At 51.0% G+C, this 13,391-nt stretch overlaps 1 protein-coding gene across 8 annotated transcripts in view; it reads left to right on the forward strand.

The window, feature by feature from the left end:
* The window catches only part of SEC24C (SEC24 homolog C, COPII component), a 1,539,459-nt gene that overhangs the window by 368,314 nt on the left and 1,157,754 nt on the right, over positions 1 to 13,391 (forward strand). For 4 of the 8 annotated variants that reach the window (XM_078643230.1, XM_078643232.1, XM_078643233.1 and 1 more), the window contains exon 7: positions 3,509 to 3,577. The exons of the other annotated variants lie outside the window; for them this stretch is intronic. In XM_078643230.1, the coding sequence (XP_078499356.1) occupies positions 3,509 to 3,577 (69 nt within the window). The remainder of the gene's footprint in view (positions 1 to 3,508; positions 3,578 to 13,391) is intronic. 8 annotated transcript variants of the gene reach the window in all.

Below are 13,391 nucleotides of genomic sequence, written 5' to 3' on the forward strand. Positions count from 1 at the left end.
CAGCCCCACACATCTAAGAATATGCAGAGTGTGCAGTCCCAGTAAGCTCAGCCCTCAACAGTCCGATCAGCGGAGCACAGCCATCCGATCACTCCCAGCAGGGGCCCACGACCCCAGCAGACAAACTCGCACCCGATGTCCTTCAATGTTCCTTTCCGGAGTGTTCAGAGTCAGCCATTGTTCCGTCCTGCGCTTCACTGCGAGAGGAGGAGCGCTTCCGCGACCTAGACCTCCTCTGCCTCTTACCACGGACACTTTGGTCGCCCCGCTCCTGTGATGAACTCCTCGACGGACCTGGATTCAAACCCGGTTGGGCGTGTGGCCGGACCCTCACCGTCTCATCTGTCCACCTGAAGACCTCCTCCGGGGTATCAAAGAAGTGGGTCCGTGACTGGAATACCACCCGCAGGCGGGCCGGATAGAGTAAGGAATACTGGAGCTTCAGGCCTCGCAGTTTCGCCTTGGCAGCCATGAAGGATTGTCCTTGTTGCTGTACCATCCTAGTGTAGTCCGGAAAGACCATTATCTTCTGGTTCTCGAATGTGAGAGATTCCTTTGCCCTCGCCTCCCGTAAGATAGTGTCTCTGTCATGAAAGTTCAGATTCCTCGCTATCACCGGCCGGGGACGCTCCCCGACAGGCGGCTTCTGCGTCAGGGCTCTATGTGCATGCTCTATTATAAAACATCTCGACAGAACATCCGGAGGGAGCCAGCTCTCCAGCCACTGGGGCAAGAAGTGATCCACGTTCCCCTTCTCACATCATTCGGGAAAACCTACAAAGCGAAGGTTATTCCTGCGCGCCCTCCCTTCGGCATCCTCCACTCGGAGCGCAAGGCCCTTTTGAATTTTTTCCATCTCAGCCACCTTCTGCTTCAAGGTCCCCACCTCGTCCTCCACGCCTGAGATCCTGGATTCCGCCTCCGTGATGCGAGTCTCTGCATTTCGAAGGTCCTGACGCAGCAATGTCACATCAGCCCCCACCGCTCCTATTTTGGCGTCCAGCATGTCTCTGGATCGAGTTATCGCCGCCATGAGCGCCGCGTTGTCCGGCCCCGAGCCCTGGCCGCCTCCAGATGCCCCGGGACCCCCCACTCGGCCCGTGTACTTATCTATGGGCCCCTGCTTGGCGGGCCCACTGCCCCCTCCGCCTCTGGTCATTTCGGATTTGCGCAGGGAGGCTTCCCTCTTTAGTCCGCTTTCGCCAGATAAAGACACCACGGCCTGGACTCACCGTGCCACCGGTATTTACAAGGGTCCACTCCACATGATAGTCTCCTCCGCCCCCAGGCGTACGGCGCCTCCACGCAGTCGTCCCCCTTCGTCCGGGGACACTCCAGGCCCCTATGCAGCCCCGCCTTCTCGTCCAAAGAATAAATTGTGGCCCCGGCCGGGCTATGTCTCCCCGCTCTATGATCCACTCATCTGGATGCTGCCCCTTCCTTGGACCGCCGTTGCCCTCGTTGGATTACTTCCTTAGGGCACCCCCAGGTTGCTCGGATCAGCCAGGCCCCAGCGCCGCCGCCACCACTCCACAGCAGCTGTCGACCTCCTAATTGTATGTGCGGTCGCGTTGGGCCCTTCAAGGGGTCTTGTGGTTCCGCCCCAGCCCCTCCAGTGGCCGGCCGTAGGCTCCGGATTGTAGGGGGCCCCTCACTCCACCGTCCAATCCTCTGGGGTACCCCTCGGGCTCACCATCCGCAGGCTGCGGCCCCCCGACTCCTTGTCCACGTGTTAGGGGTCCCCCGGAACACTCCCTTCTCTCACCTCGCCGCCTCCACCACTGCCTTCAGGTCTCGGGTGCCACCCTGCGCGAGCCTCAGGCCATCCGCCGGTCCAGGGTCCGAATGAGCACGGCAGCGCTATACTGTGCACACTGGGCAGCACCACGCCCCGGGGCTACTGCGCCGCTGATCCCTCCGGACCCTGGCGCAGGCCGCAGCCCTCCGCTGTCACCTTCACGGCGTGGGCAGCCACCCACGCAACACAGGGCACTGCAGGGCTCCTACCCCAAGCTCCACCGCCAGTCTGAAGCCCAGGGTCAGTTCCGAGAGCCGAGGCGGCGAGCCAGCGCCAGGACCCCCCGTCCGGGAGTCGCCAAAATCGAGGCCCCGGCTGCACTCGCCGGGACTAGGCCTCAGACCGCCGCCGCCGCTACCGCCACTCCAGGGGGCCCGGGAGCTCCACAAGCCGCTCCGGAGGGCACCCTCTGCTGTCCACCACTATGTCCACTCTTTTGGTCTGCAGGTCAGGTCCGGGAGCCAGGATAATTAAACGGATTAGTATCGGGCTGGTGGGAGCTCTAGAAGGCTACGTCCACCATCTTCGCCCGCGAAGCCACGCCACCTATATTGTTTTTGATTGGTGATGTAGTTATGGGCTTTACAGGAGTTTAAAGAAGCCAGTCTGCTTTTTGAGCAAAGGTTCGATTGTAAATCTAATGCTTTTAATGTATTTTATGCTTGGGTCGATTAGTCGATTAAAAAAATAAATAGTTTGATCTGGGTAGAACAAGTGAGAAAGAAAAGTCAGGGAACACTCAGGAAAGCGCATCATGGAGTTGCAAGGGAGAAGCACATAGGTGAGAGGGAACAACACAGCCCAGGCAAGTGAAGTACACCAGGTAGACAGCTGTAAAATACATGCACTCATGGAGTTATTAAGCAAAAAGAAAAATTGTAGTACTTGAACGGTGAGCAGTGGTAAGATGCAAATAATGAGGCGAGGCTCCAGGATAAGGAAAAAAACACAAAGAAAAGCAAGGAAAGCCCTCAAAAGTCAGCAAAAAAAAGAGCAAGTAAATTGGTGACAAAGCCAACCAATAATAAATATAGGGTGGGCGCCAAGCCCAGTGTATGCCCAAAAAAGCTTTTTTCGCCAGCACACAGCTTGCGCCATCTACTAGGTGATATTTAAAAGCATCGGACCACAATCCGCTTCTTACAACATGTGCTCTGGGTGCAACTGGAAAATATTTGATTGGTACCTTAGGTATGTTTTGTTATGGTCTGGCTCGACCGCACAGCTATCAATAGACATAAGAGTCAATAGGAGGGGGACTTTGGTTCTCCTTACATGTTTGGAACCAGGAGTACATGTTCTTATTTGGCAGCAATGTGTTTGCTTCCACAATGAGTGCTTGCTTTCCGCACATCTGTGATCATTTTGTTTATTTATCCAGTTGCCTGAGCTTGAGCATTTAGGGCCACATATGTGACATTATAATCCTATTAATGTGTCTTAGAGAACTAGATAATTTATGGTGTATTTCTCTGGCAGCAGCACAGATGGGAGGAGGGCAGCCATTAACATACACACACTTAATCAGTCCCAGCGTTTTCATCTGTGTTGCATGATTGTTGTACAAGTGTGTATGTAATTTGGAGCATAACACCGATCTTGGCAACTGAAAGTAATCGTGTTGCATTTTATTTCAATGATATATTCTCTTCTGTCTGATTGTTTTTTTTTGGCACAATTTTCTCTCTGTTTTCCCTTTTCTTTTTAAAGCAACTCAATGAGCTACCGCCCCAGCCGAAAGCGAGACACAGAATAGACCCAGATGCTATTCCTAGTCCAGTAAGTGCAGTGTGTCTCTTCATGTTGTCCTTGTCACTCTGAACACTTGTCTGCATGGCTTCTGTTCGAAAATGTAACATTACTAACCCGGTGACCTAATTCTTCACCTTTGTCCTACATTACCACAAGCTTTTTAGAGAAACTATTACCACCAATTTTTTTTACCATGGCTCTTTTTTTTTCTTGGGGAGATTTCACAAATTCTTTTCACCTGCCAAAACCACTTCTCGATCCTTGCACATCCCTCTGAAGATCAATGCTTGTTCATCCACCATTACCACGCTAGTCCCCCCAGGCCTCCCCAATTTGAGAGGTGATGGTTTTCTTGCATTCCCCCTCCCCCCCCATTTAAAGATTGTACTTTTCCTTGGTATATAAGTAAGTGCACATTCTTATAACTGGGAGTGATGGAGCCAGCCTGTTGTGCTCACTGTTGACTGTTTGTGTGCATCTTTCTGCCAAACAGGAAGTCTTTCTGTTGGATTGTTATGTTCGTTTTTATTTACTGAGCACACACTCGCCGACTATTTCTTGGAACAGTAAAGTGAAATGCTGACAAATTGAGCAGAAAGTTAGGCTTGTTTAAAAATTAAAAAAATAAAACTGTTTTATTCATTTTTGAAAGGAGACTTAGCTTGCAGCCGGAGAGAGAGAGAGAAAGTCAATTTAAGATGGATGAATGGAGCCATATAAAGGAAGCTGTGGCCACCCATTATCACCTTCTTGAATCTAGGGACTTCCAGGAGAAACTGAGATGATTCCTGTACTGAGCAGTCCTTTATTAATGTTTTCCTTAAAAATAGAGGTCTGTCCTACTAAAGCTTTGAAAGAGGGGCAGCAGATCTTAAATGTGATCCTGAATTCCACAGACATGCCATGAAGTTCCCTGATCATAGGTGAGGTGTGGGAGCACCTTATAGATGACTCTAGCTGCTAGATTCTTGTAGTTTGTAAATCAACTTTTTTGGAAGGGCTGCGTAAAGAGAATTTGCATAATATAGTTTAGATGTAACTAGGGCTTGAATGGGTTTTTACTGCTTCTCCCAAGAGATTCATACTATCTTTTTAATCTTTGTCACTATTAGTATGCAAGAAGAAATCACAGTGCCCTTTTGGTGTTCTAAGGTCATATCATCATCCATGATGACTGCCGGGCTATTGGCATGGCGCTTCGGAGTGGGATCCTGTCCCAACAAGAGAGTCCAATATAATTGGCCCCATAAACTGTTTTTATTTTGTTAAATTGCAATGTTGGTCTCGTCTGCTTTGAGTTTTAGTTGGTTATTGGCCATCCAATAGCAGATGTTCCGCATAATAATGTAAAGGCTCTCCTGGGAGGCTGTAGGATCTTTCAGCCAAAAGAGAATCCGAGAGTCTTTGGCATAGTTTATTAAAATGCAGTTTCTATTCCCCAACTCTCTAATAAGAGGCCTCACATAAGGATTAAAGAGGTGTGGGAGGTTAGAGAAGATCTCTGATCCTTTACCCTGGACTACCTTGGCTTTAAATTCGCCAATATAAACCACATGAAAGACTTCTACATGTCGAGAAGTACTCAGTCATCACATTTATCTCTTACAGCCATTGTATTAATAATGCAATCCTTTTATAGGATTTTTTTTACTTGAAGATACTTTGGTTCACTGTACGTAAAAATAAATGAAATGTTGGCGAGGTTAAAGGGCCATTGTTAAAATGGTTTTCTCTAGAGGAACAACCCTTGGTGTCCTTCAGCGACCATATTCAGCCTCCGGGCCACATATGTGGTTCAGCGGGGCAGCTGCTGAAAGATAAATTAATCATGCCTCGCAGCCTTAGCAAATCGGCTTGTGGTCTACAGGCATACTGTTCTTCGGGAGATGACATTTCCTGTGGTAATGCAAAGTATACAGTTCTATTAGAACAGACTGTATTTTTATGACTAAATACTGTGATTAAATTAGATGGGTATGTGATCAAAATGTGCATGTTTCTAAGTTTAGTTTAAATCTTATTCTGATTTGAAATCCAAAATTGGTATGCCTTTTGATCCTTCAAATAAACAGCTAGTAATGCCCATTTGTGCCCTTTTTGGCCGCCTAGCGAATGCATTTAGCAGTGACTGAAAGTGGTCCATACAGCCTCCATTATCTGCTTTCTCTAAGAACCGTTGCCATCTACAGCATCTCTGTTCTTCAAAAATAGTTCATTATTTACATCCTGAAAGGAAAATGTTACTCACCAGTATGCCTCTGTTCCTGGCATGTAGAGCTGTAGATTATTATACTTGTGCATAAATCACCATCTGGTGTTGGGCTCGGATGTTTGCACTTTGTTTTTGTCTTGAAAGAAGTCTTTGTAGTCACGAGGTAGGTGACTCCTCCTTAGGACGATAGTGCACAAGGGCATCGTCTCCATCTCCAAATTGTTTTGCCATGGAGTGTTATGATGGAGTTAGTAAGAAATCAAAAAGGATGTCCATGGAGAGGAGGAGCTACGCTCGTAACCAAGATGGCCGCATAAGCTCCCGGCCCCGCCGACCTCCACCAGAAGCTCATGAATCCTGACTCCTATCCTGATTTCCCGCCGGACTCCCGTGCAGGTGAACTGCGCCTCACTCGAAAGGTGCAATCCCGGAATTTCTAGCTGCTCGGACGACAAAGATAGGTCGTGTGCCATTCTGGGCCTACCCCAGATTTGAAGCCGGGGCCTCGAGTTTTAACCCGGCCGGGTTGGAGTTGAACAACATCGGCCGCGGACCGTGGGCGGTTCCGGTCTCCCGAAGTGGCGTTTTTCCTCTCCCGTTATGGATGGTGATTTGGTGACAGCTCTACCCAGCAACTACGGTGGCCTATTGTACCGACTATTTGTTCGGGGTTCCGCTGCCCGGAGGCCCCGTTGAGCTCCCGGGGTTTTCTGGGCTCGGTTCCTCGTGGGCGGCGACGGTACTGCTTTGTGCTTTGGACGTGTTAACAGTGGTGTCTACATTGCTTCTGCCCTGTGCCCCGGAGAAGTCGACCTCCGAGGTTCGGACACCCGCCCGATTGCTCATTGAGGGGCGATGGAGCGGGCTGAAGCTACACCGTCGCTGCGCACTGTAATGGCCGCCATTTTGGGGCTCCACACACGATTCACCGCCACCTTCCAGGAGATGAACATAATTGTTGATCGTATAGGCTTGGGACCGGATTCCGGCCCTTTGTTCCTGGAGAGTCGAGATACTTCTTCTGCGGAGAACGCCTTGATTGTTACCGAGGACCCTGTGCAGGATACAGACACGGAAATCTACTGCGACCCTAAGATGGCGGCTATCGAGCCCGAAAGAACTGGACGTTTATTTAACCCTATGTCGACCCCGCCCGAGATGGATGTGACCATCTTCGTAAGCCATTGTGACTTCTCCAACGTCTGTCGGACTACACCGTTGCCTCTTTTTGTGAGTGATCAAAACCGCTTTGCTGATTTTTCGCTGGAGGGCAGTGGATTTGCTTTGACTTTTGGACTCTGTGGCCGTCTATCCTGTTCTCCCTCCTATCGAATTGATCTTGACACTCTACTATTTTCTATTAATCTTGTTGTGATGGCGGTTCGGCTGGACGGAGCCTGCGTGGAGAAACGCAGCGACCTATTTGTACTGGACGGGGTCATCGTGATGGATCGCGACGGTTTGGGCTGAACTTGATTGGACTGTTTCTTTTGTCTTTGCTGGGTGGTATCTGTGGGAGCGAGGGCCAGATGTGAATCTGATTGTCTGATTATTAGTCTGATATGCTCGGGAAGGGATTTGCTGCCTCTGCGGTGCCGGGGGTCGGGCGGGATGGTCCTTTTTCTGTTTGCGGCTCCCCTACGGACTGTCTTTTGATTTTCTAAACTTTGCTTAACGCTATGGTGGGGGGTGTCTGATTTTGGCGGGGGGGGATGGGAGTCCGGGAGCTCGTATCGTTTTGCAACATTCTCCTCCTCCAACTTTTTTCCCTTCTTTGGGGCGTAGTTTAGGGGGCGACAGGCACGCTGCTAATGGGGTTAGGTCGTAGCCATCTGCAGGGGTGTAGGGTGGGGGGTTGTGGGGGCTTTTTTAATTTATTTTTCCTTTTTTATTTTCTATGACCATTCTATTTCCCTTTTCCTTTCTTCACAAGAGATGTGGCGTATTCTCCTGATTTTTGCCTAAACGTATCTGGGTGTCATATGTCTGCCTTGTATATCCTGTACTCCTGGTGGGCGGGTGCTGTGGGGGGGTGCCTGCGGTCATTGCTATCAAATTGTTTTGCTTCTGCTTTACGCTGGTATTGATTTCTTTGCTGATTCTGACTGTACGGTATTTCTTCACTTCACTTGCCCGTCCACGGCTGTGCTGTATTCGTTTATGACATCTGATATGTATATTTCTCCTCTTGTGTTATAATAATAAAAAGATTTATAAAAAAAAAAAAAGGATGTCCATGTGTAATGTATCTATGTAACATAGTACTAGAACATATAGAGGTATCCGAGGAGGCGAGTGGGCGTATACGAATCTACAGCTCTACATGCCAAGAACAGATGCATACTGGTAAGTAGCATTTTCCGTTAGAGGCATAGGAGCTGTAGATTATATACTTGTACATAGACTATACAGCAAATACCTCCTCAGCGGTGGCTAACTGTATCTGTTGCAGTGGTTTGAAAAAGTTTTCTTAATGCAGCCTGGCCCACATTAGCTTTTTGCTTTGCTTGCACGTCTACACAAAAGTGCTTTGTGAACGTGTATGGTGTAGACCAAGCTGCTGCTTTGCAGCTATCATCTAGGGGAATGTTCCCTAAGAATGCCATAGACTCCCCTAGTTTACGTGTGGTGAGCTCTAGGGGGAATGGTTAAGGTGCGTTTAGCTTTAGCATAGCATATTTGAATGCCTTTAACAATCCACCTTGCAATCCCTGTTTTTGAGATAGGATTGCCTTTGAGGTGGGGAGAAAGCTACAAAAAGTTATTTAGTCTTTCTAAAGGATTTGGTTCTTTCAATGTAGTAAAATATTGCTCTTTTTACGTCTAGCATGTGAAGAGCTCGTTCTGCTACTGAGTCTGGTAGAGGGAAAAACACTGGGAGTTCTAAAGACTGATTAAGGTGGAAAGGTGTAACCAGGGGCGCTGGTTGAGAGGTAGAAATGGGCAGTAGACGAGATTTTGTCAACAAGGGGTTTATTGTTGCCAACAATTGATCCGAACAGTTAGATTTCAAATAGTGTGATCGTCGCGGGGATCTACTCCTGCTGCGTCTCCGTTGACGGACTTTCTCCTTCTTTCTGCATCCCTCGGGGGTCTGTGGGGTGGGTTCTTCTTCCTCCGAGTCCGTTGCGGCGGGACGGGAGACTCTCCCCAAAAAGGTAAAGAGAAACAAAGGACTGTGAGACGTCTGCACACGATATTTACACAGGGGTAGGGAGTGAGGGAGTCCACCGGTGCTCTATTATACAAGGTGTGCTGAAGTGGGGTGGTCAGGGACCGTGCTCAGGGAAAAGGGAACCGGGAGGTTTAGGTAACCCGTGGTTTGGTACCTAGTGTACCTCCAGCCCCCACCCAGCCCCGCAAGCGGTCACGCACCTGGGTGAGCCACGCACCTCCCCTGGGTGAGTGGCTGGGCGGCTCGCAGGAACGTAGGCCTCCTGGCTTTCCTCCGTTCTTGTCAGACGCCGACTCTGCTCTCTGCGGGCTTCTCTTCTCCTCTACTCCCCCGGCTTCCGATGTTTCTGACCGCTCTCTTTCTCCTCCGGTGTTCTCCGCTCCTCTTGCTCCGGTTTCTCCTCGTCTCCGCTCTGTCTCTTCCTGCACCTCCGTTCTCTCGCCAAACTCCTCCTCCGTCCTCCAGGTGTACAAGCACCTCGTGGTTTCCGGGTCGTCCCCTTTTGTAGTACCTGTGTTAAACGCCGGCTCTTCCCACTCCGCCTCTCTCCATGCTTTAAAGGGCCATTCCTCCTCGCCCATGTCATCGGAAGCGCAAGTCTCAAAGTCCTGTTGGGAAGGAAGAGAGAGAGAGGGGAGGGGTGAACAATCCGTTTGGCGTTTCTCTCCACACTCAGGGTCGCCCTGCTGCATTGTGGGACTGGTAGGCGGCATGGACGGGTGTTCTCCATGTAGCTTCCGGTACACCCCGTTACACACCTCCCCCCTAGGACGCTCCCGATCGGGGAGCGGATGGCGAGAAAGGTAGTCAGCACTGACGTTCTCGCAGCCTTTCCTATGGTGCACCGTGAAGAAGGGTTGCAGGGCCAGGAACCACCTCATGACACGGGGATTATTGGATTTATTGCGGGCCATCCACTGAAGGGGAGCATGGTCGGTGTAAAGGTCGAACGGGTGCCCCTCCAAGTAGTAGGCCAACTTCTCCACCGCCCACCTGACCGCTAAGCACTCCTTCTCTATGGTGGCATATTTTAACTCCCTGGGGAACAGCTTGCGGCTCACATACACTACGGGGTGCTCATGTCCGTCCTCCCCTTTTTGTGAAAGGACCGCCCCAATCCCATAATCTGAGGCGTCCGTGTGTACAATAAAGGGGATCGAGAAATTAGGGGACGTCAACACCGGTGTGGAGGTGATGATGCGCTTCAGTTGTTGGAAGGAACGGGTCAGGGCCTCTGTCGGGTGGAGGGGGGCCTGGGCTTTCCCCGGATTTCTCAGGGCGTCTGTAAGGGGGGCAGCTACGTGGGCGAACGACGGGATGAACCTCCTGTAATATCCCACCAGTCCCAGGAATGCCCTCAACTCCTTTCTGGTGGCCGGGAAGGGAGTGTCTGATATGGCCCTCACTTTCTCAATCTGGGGCTCTATTAAACCGTGCCCTAGCAAATAGCCGAGGTATTTCACCTTTTGGAAGGCCACCCGTGATTTCCTGGCGTTGACTCGAAGTCCGGCGTTCTCTAAAACAGAAAAGACGGTGTGGATATGTTGTAGATGTTCTTCCCAGGATTTGCTATGTATGACTATGTCATCCAGATAGGCGGCAGCGATATTGGAGACCGGAGCCAGTACAGTGTTCATGAGTCTTTGGAAAGTGGCAGGAGCCCCATGCAATCCAAAGGGGAGGACAGTGAATTCGTAATGGCCTTCGTCTGTACTAAAGGCCGTTTTCTTCTTGTCCTCCTCTCTCAAGGGCACCTGCCAGTAGCCCTTCGTTAGGTCCAGAGTTGTGATGTACCGAGCCTCTCCGAGTCTTTCCACCAGTTCGTCTACCCGGGGAATCGGGTATGCATCGAATTCTGATATGTCGTTCAGGGCTCTGAAATCCATGCAGAAGCGCCGGCTGCCATCTGGTTTGGGTATCAGTACTATGGGGCTTGACCATTGACTATTCGATGGTCGGATCACACCGAGTTCCATCATATCCTTCACCTCTTTCCGGATGGTCGCCCTCCTGGCTTCTGGTACCCGATATGGCTTAATCTTGATGATTTTCCCGGGAGGGGTGTTGATGCGATGCTCTGCCAATGTCGTTCTGCCTGGCAAATCGGAAAACAGGCCTTCATGGATCTTGAGCAGTTGTTGTAGGGCTTCCGTTTGGTCTAGCGTTAATTCGTCATTGACGATCAGATGCTCTCCGGTGGAGGGGGTTTCGGGTGAGGGGTTGGCGACCTGTACGTTAGTAGGGGGGGAACCTAGCCACTTTTTAAGCATGTTGATATGATATGCTTGCGTCTTTCTGACACCTGTTTGTAGGGTGTAGGTGGTCTTCCCTATTGTCCCCACTACTTTATACGGTCCCACCCAGGAAGCCCGGAACTTTTGGGTGGAAGAGGGTAACAGTACTAAGGCCCAGTCACCTTCTTTCATCTGTCTCCATTTCTTCCCTTTATCGTAGATGTGTTTCTGTCGGCGTTGGCTGTTCTCCAAGTGGGTGTAGGCCAAATCCCTCAGTTTCCCCAGCTTGGTTTTCAGACTATGGGCGTACTCCAGGGTGGATGATGTTTCTTCAGGAATCTCGTTTTCCCACGCTTCCTTTGTCATTTCCATGAGGGACCGAGGTTGTCGGCCGTATAACAACTCAAAAGAAGAAGCCCCCAGGCTACTTTGTTTTTGGCCCCGAATGACGTAAAGGGCCAGAGGAAGCATCTGGTCCCACTCGGCTCCGTTGACCTCCATCATTTTTCTTAGAGTGGTTTTCAGCGTACGGTTGTATCGTTCAACTAAGCCGTCCGTTTGGGGGTGGTACACGGAGGTTCGGATTTGATGCACATCCAGGCATCTACACACCTCCTTCATTAGACGTGAAACAAAGGGGGTTCCCTGGTCCGTTAAGATCTCCTTGGGGAACCCCACTCTGCTGAACAACTCCAACATCCGGTCGGCCACCTGTTTAGTGGTAGTCGCGGTTAACGGGAAGGCTTCGGGGAATCTCGTGGCGTAGTCCACTATCACCAGCACGTATTGAAATCCTTTCCTTGTCTTGGGCAGGGGTCCTATGATATCCATGCCCACTCGTTCGAACGGCTTTCCGATGATGGGAAGAGGCTGCAAAGGAACGGCGGGTGGGCGGGTCATGTTCTTCATCTGGCATACGCTACACTCCTGACAATATCTGTTGGCGTCTCTGTATATCCCGGGCCAATAGAAATAACGCAGGAGGAGTTGGGTGGTTTTTTCGGCTCCTGTGTGTCCGGCGACCAGGTGACTGTGGGAGAAAAACAGGATTTGTTCCCTGAAGGAGAGAGGGACCAGGAGTTGTTCGTCCTCTTCTTCTTTCCCCTGTCGATACAACAGCTCGTTGCGTATGTGAAAGCGGGGATACCGGACCGGACCGTCTTCGTCCTCCTGGTGGGCCTGTTCCCACGCGTTGAGCAGGGAGGGGTCATTGATCTGTGCAAATTTAAAACTCCTGTCCATTACCCATGGATCTGGGCATAATAGAGCTGATTGGGGCGACATAGTCGGGGGGGTCCCTTCCACTATTTTCTGTCTAAACCAATGAATGAACCGGGGGTTGTCCGTCCCTATGATTAAGTCCTCGGGCAGAGAGGACAGCACTCCCACCCTCACCATTTGCCTGGGGCCCCTCAGGGGATGTATGGGGACTATGGCCAGCGGATATTGTTTGACGTCCCCGTGGACACATCGTATGGCTACCGATTTGTGAGGTAAATACTGGGAAACACCCACATGTTTGGTCTGGATCACGGACTGCCTACAGCCCGAATCAGAGGGCATGGATGGTTGACCCGTTCTCCTGTACACTTACTCTGTAGGTGCTCCCCATTTCAGCGGAGTACAGAACGGCTCGTGGTAAATACCCCACCTCCATAGGTTCGTCCTGGTGTCTTTTCCCGGGACAGAATCTGGCTATGTGCCCCCAGTTGCCACATTCAAAGCACTGTGGCCCGGTGGACGGGGGATGTTCCGGTTTCCAGACCCGAGGTTTAGGGGGTTCCACGGGGCGTGGTGGAGGTCGTCGTTCTGTCTTACTCAAAGGCTTCTGGGCACGGTCTGGTTCCCAGCCGGAAGAGCGGGGTTGAGCCCTTGAAAAGGTGGTGGCCATGTCGATGGCTTCCTGGGTGGTTAACCTGTGGTGCTGTCTGAGCCACCTTTGGGTAGCATAGGGGAGGGCCTCCAAGTATTGCTCTAGATAAAGAGTTCGTAGTCCAGACTGACGCCTCGGAGCACGGCATCGGGGCGGTCCTATCTCAGATTGACCCCGAGGGGATTGACCATCCTGTGGCCTTCATTAGCCGGCGGCTGTTGGCCAGAGAACAGAGATGGAGCACCATTGAGAGGGAGGCCTTCGCCGTCGTGTGGGCCCTCAAGAAACTCAGGCCCTACCTCTTCGGCACCCACTTCCGGGTACAGACTGACCACCGGCCCCTGCGG

The sequence above is a fragment of the Lissotriton helveticus genome, chromosome 5_1, assembly GCF_964261635.1.
Source record: "Lissotriton helveticus chromosome 5_1, aLisHel1.1, whole genome shotgun sequence".
In the NCBI taxonomy this organism is placed as follows: Eukaryota; Metazoa; Chordata; class Amphibia; order Caudata; family Salamandridae; genus Lissotriton; species Lissotriton helveticus.